This window comes from Lactuca serriola, chromosome 5 (genome assembly GCF_051521515.1).
Source record: "Lactuca serriola cultivar US96UC23 chromosome 5, Lser_US96UC23_V15, whole genome shotgun sequence".
In the NCBI taxonomy this organism is placed as follows: domain Eukaryota; kingdom Viridiplantae; phylum Streptophyta; class Magnoliopsida; order Asterales; family Asteraceae; genus Lactuca; species Lactuca serriola.
Genome location: NC_136412.1, coordinates 45437594 through 45442082, shown reverse-complemented (window position 1 = coordinate 45442082; position 4489 = coordinate 45437594). Strand labels below are relative to the sequence as shown.

General features: G+C 34.0%; 1 protein-coding gene across 1 annotated transcript; it reads right to left on the bottom strand.

Moving 5' to 3' along the window:
• Nucleotides 1–1642: 1642 nt before the first annotated feature.
• LOC145049481 (uncharacterized) lies at nucleotides 1643–2199 on the bottom strand. Its single transcript, XM_078997878.1, has 2 exons — nucleotides 2013–2199; nucleotides 1643–1965 (listed from the first exon to the last, which is right to left on the bottom strand). Exons 1-2 carry the CDS (start codon nucleotides 2197–2199, stop codon nucleotides 1643–1645), a joined length of 510 nt encoding a protein of 169 aa, XP_078854004.1.
• Between the last annotated feature and the right edge of the window lie 2290 nt (nucleotides 2200–4489).

Below are 4489 nucleotides of genomic sequence, written 5' to 3'. Positions count from 1 at the left end.
GACTTATGTTAAATCATAGGACATCTCATCATTCATTAAACCTTTTGAAAACACAATTACACATAATCTAAATGACATCCTATCATGAATTAAACATTTTGCAAACACGATTACGCATGATCTATGATTAATATGTGATGGTCCAATGGTTTAACAGTTAACAAATTTGCTTATAAAAACTAAAACCACTTCATCTCCAAAAGTCATTAAGGATGGTGAACCCATTATAATATAACTGAAATGCTTTAAAAGGTAATTATTGAAAATTATATATTTTATTGGATATAAAGTAATAAGTTATAGATTATCATTAAAAACAAAAAAGATTTTCCTTTGCTTCTTCATGAATGTTATTTAATAATCGTATTGTATTAAGTTGTGTTTATTATTGTATTAAAATATGAGTGATTGTATTAACAAATGATTATATGAATTAATATATTAGAGAGTGAAAATGATAATTTATCTTTTTCTTTTCAGAAAATACAAAAAAAACAAATTAATATATTTAATAAGTATTTATAATGTTACAACAAAATAAAAAGTTTATAGAGTTCTCAACCTTTAGGACTTCTAACTTTTAAGAAAAATAAAAAATAAACCGATGCGGCGTTTTTGTAATAATAATAATAATAATAATAATAATAATGTATATCGCATAGTATTATCATGAATATGGCTATATATGAACCGAACGTACACAAACAATGTTTATTAATGTATGTCCGTTTAAGTTTAAGAGAACAAATGTATACACACAAACGGATTTTCTTGTTTATGTTCGTTCATATAAGAAATTATATTGTTCATCTTCGTTTATGTTCGTTCATCAAGATGTTAAGAGAACATAAACAATCGAACATAAAAGAACGAATATAAACAAACGTAAATTAATGGATATACATGAAAAAAAAAAACAAAAAAAAAACCCTAAATGAACAAAAGAAAAGATAAATAAAGATAAAAACTATGTTGTTTTATGTCAAAACGACATAGGTTTATTAGTTGTATTCCTAAAATCTCTCTCTCTCTCTCTCTCTCTCACACACACACACACACACACACACACACACACACACACACACATATATATATATATATATATATATATATATAGGGTTCGGTTCCGGTGATTACTTTTTTTTCGGTGATGACTTGTGAGGACACCTTTAAAACTTTGAAAAAAAAAATTCAAATCATAAAATGGAGCATAATACTATATCGGAGAGAAAAAATTGAAATAAAAAATTGGATCATTAAAATTGAATCATGGATCATAAAAAGTGAATCATGGATAATAAAAATGATTCATGCTTCATCCTTAATGATTCAAAAAAAATTCCAATATTTTCTCTCCGATATAATATTATTCTTGATTTTATGATTTGTATTTTTTTTTCAATTTTTTTAAGGTATCCTCACGAGTATTCACCGAAAAAAGAGTCATCTCTCTTTTTCTCTCTCTCTCTCTCTCTCTATCTCACTCTGTGTGTGTGTGTGTGTGTGTGTATATATATATATATATATATATATATATATATATATATATATATATATATATATATATATATATATATATATGAAAAGGCAATAACATTAAAAGGCACACCCAACAAGGAGCTAGGAGGCACAAAACCAACAATTACATAGGTTTGATAGCTAGTCTAAGAGAAAAAAGCCAAGCACTCCCGTCAATCACCACTTTTAACAACCTACTATCAATCCAAAGAAGAGAGTCCCTTTGTATAAGGGCGAAAATGTCCGCCGCCCTTCTCATCTGAGATTGAAAAGTAGCATCATTCTGATTCCTCCAAAGATTAATAACAGTTGCACACCCGACCGCGAAAGGAGCTTTGCCTTGCAAACAGTCATCAGTAGCCTCCTCAAGCCATCGAAAGAAGTCATCCATAGAAACAATATCACAATTGTTAATCCTCCACCAAGCTTGCACTTTAGCCCACACCTCTTTATCCAAAACACAATCTTTATACACATGAAAATGGACTCCTCACCAGCCTTGAACACCTCACAAAGAGTAGAACCATGATTAATACCCATCTTTTCCAAGATCGTTTTCACAGCAATTCGATTTTTAATCAGTCCCCATACGAAGATGTTAATCTTTTTGGGAATCCAAATTTTCCATCTATTAAGACCACTCACCTGATGGGATATACCGTTCACTTTTTCCGCATCCATTTCAATGTGAAGCAATCCTTAGGACCACCGGGACAGATCCATTTACCGTCACCGTTTGTCAACTGGGTTAACATAAGCAAATCAACAAGCCAAACAAGCTCCTCACTACTTCTACCTGCCCGATAATCTCCCTTCCTTCATGATGGGAATCAAAGTTTCTTAATTTCTCTTCCACAGTACACGATTTATCCAATTCCAAGTTATACAGCCTTGGAAAAACAGATTTGAGAGGTGCATCACCAGTCCACCATTCCTGCCAGAACAAAGTTTTTTTCCCGTCTCAAATCTTCCTTTTTATAAGATTTCTAAGGTCCAATCTGTCATCTTTCAGGAGGCACCACTGACGAATTATCCGTTTTAAAGTATGGCCACATTTAGCTCTAGGATTCTCATCCATAATAGATGCATTACCATGAATATTGTTGATTATCGACGTCCACAAAGCTCGTTGGTTCACTTTGAAGCGCTAATACCACTTTGTCATTAAGGCTATGTTCAAAGATGCAAGTGACCAAATACCTAATCCTCCAACTTCTTTATTAGCCAGGGCAATATTCCATTAGATCCATGGAATTTTTCTCTCTGAATCCGACCCACCCCAAAAAAATCATGTCTAATGCCTTCAAGGGTTTTTAACACCTTTTTAGGAGCTTTAAAGAGAGAGAACAGAAACGTACCCAAAATGCCAAGAATATTACTAACAATTGTGTACCTCCCACCAATCGATAAAGTCTTCACTTTCCACTTACTTAATTTCTTCTTGAACTTATCAACTAAAGGTTTCTAGGGTCTGGAAGATCCCATGTTGACACCGATTGGCATACCAATGAATCTAACGGGGAGGTGGTCAGCCTTACACCCAACGATTGTGGCCAAAACTTCAACCGGGACTCCCTCCTTCCCTATTCCAATAAGTGAGCTTTTATCAAAGTTGAATTTTAAACCCGCCGATCTTTGGAAGCAATACAAAATTCTAATTGGGTTCAGGATATTTTCGATCGCCATTCACCAAAATAGATTGCATCATCTGCAAAGAAAGATGAGTCGATAAAATCTTATCCTCTCCCACTTCGATTCATTTATAATTCCCGTTTTCTGCCGCCTTCTACATTACATGATTGAGACTTTCCATGACCAATGTGAACAGAAAAGGAGAGATGGGGTCTCCTTGTCTAAGACCACGAAAAGCTTTAAATTCCTTAGAAGCACAGGCATTCACAAGAACAGAAGAGGATCCTGATCTAAGGCATTCACGAATCCATCTACGCCATTTCCATCCAAAACCTTTCTATTCAAGCATTGAGTCAAGATATTGCCAAGAAACCGTGTCATATGCTTTAGCAATATCTGATTTGAAAATTAACAGGGTTTTTTTTTTCTTAATTTTACCCTGTCAACTACTTCATTTACAATCAGCGGACCATCCAAGATTTGGCGATTTTTCACAAAAGCTGACTGGGAGACTCCAATAATCGAGGGAAGCACATATTTCAAGCAATTAGCCAACATCTTGGAGAAAATTTTATAAATACTCGAGATTAAGCCGATAGGTCTATAGTCTTTGACCGAAGTAGGGTTAGCCGTCTTAGGAATAAGAGTGAGAAAAGCAACATTGACACCTTTGGGGATTACTGGATTTCTGGAAAATTCATTATAAGGTTCAAAAGGATCACCCTTTAAGACTAGCCAAAATTTTCGAAAAAAAATCCATAGTAAAACCATCGGGACCTGGAGATTTGTTAGAGCCTCAGCTCCATATGGCTCGTTTTAATTCTTCTTCTGGAAAATCTTTTTCTAGGTTGCTTCTATCCAAATAAGATATACGTGATGGATTATCCAAATCTTGACACCAATCACACTCCGAGTCAGTTTTGAAAATATTCTCAAAGTGGTCTTTGAAATGCAGTTTAACCATATCAGGACTCCTCGTCCAAACACCATTGATATCAACACCACTAATCCAATTAACATGTTTTCTTCTATTGATGCTTCTATGGAATAATGTAGAGTTTTCGTCCCCCTGCAGACACCATTTGTTCTTGTTTTTTTGGGTAATGTCAGCAAAATCTTTCTAATCTTTCCACCTGATCTTTGAAACAAGATCTAGCCTTTCCGCCATGATATCAATGCTATGATGATCCTCTTCAACAATCTTATCAATTTCTTTAATTCTTCTCCTCCAAACGTTCCTGTCCCCTTCTTCCTTTCTTTTATATTCCATCGCCTGGGCTTTAATCTTTGATTTCACAACTTTAAGTTTTTGCATAATCAGAAACAATTTACAATGCCG

What these genes read in the sequence shown, in the direction of transcription:
- LOC145049481 (XM_078997878.1), bottom strand. Translation starts at nt 2,199, where the DNA reads ATGGATGCGGAAAAAGTGAACGGTATATCCCATCAGGTGAGTGGTCTT. An exon ending in TTGTGAGGTGTTCAAGGCTG is followed by an intron (nt 1,966 to 2,012) that starts GTGAGGAGTCCA and finishes TTTTGGATAAAG; the next exon opens with AGGTGTGGGCTAAAGTGCAA.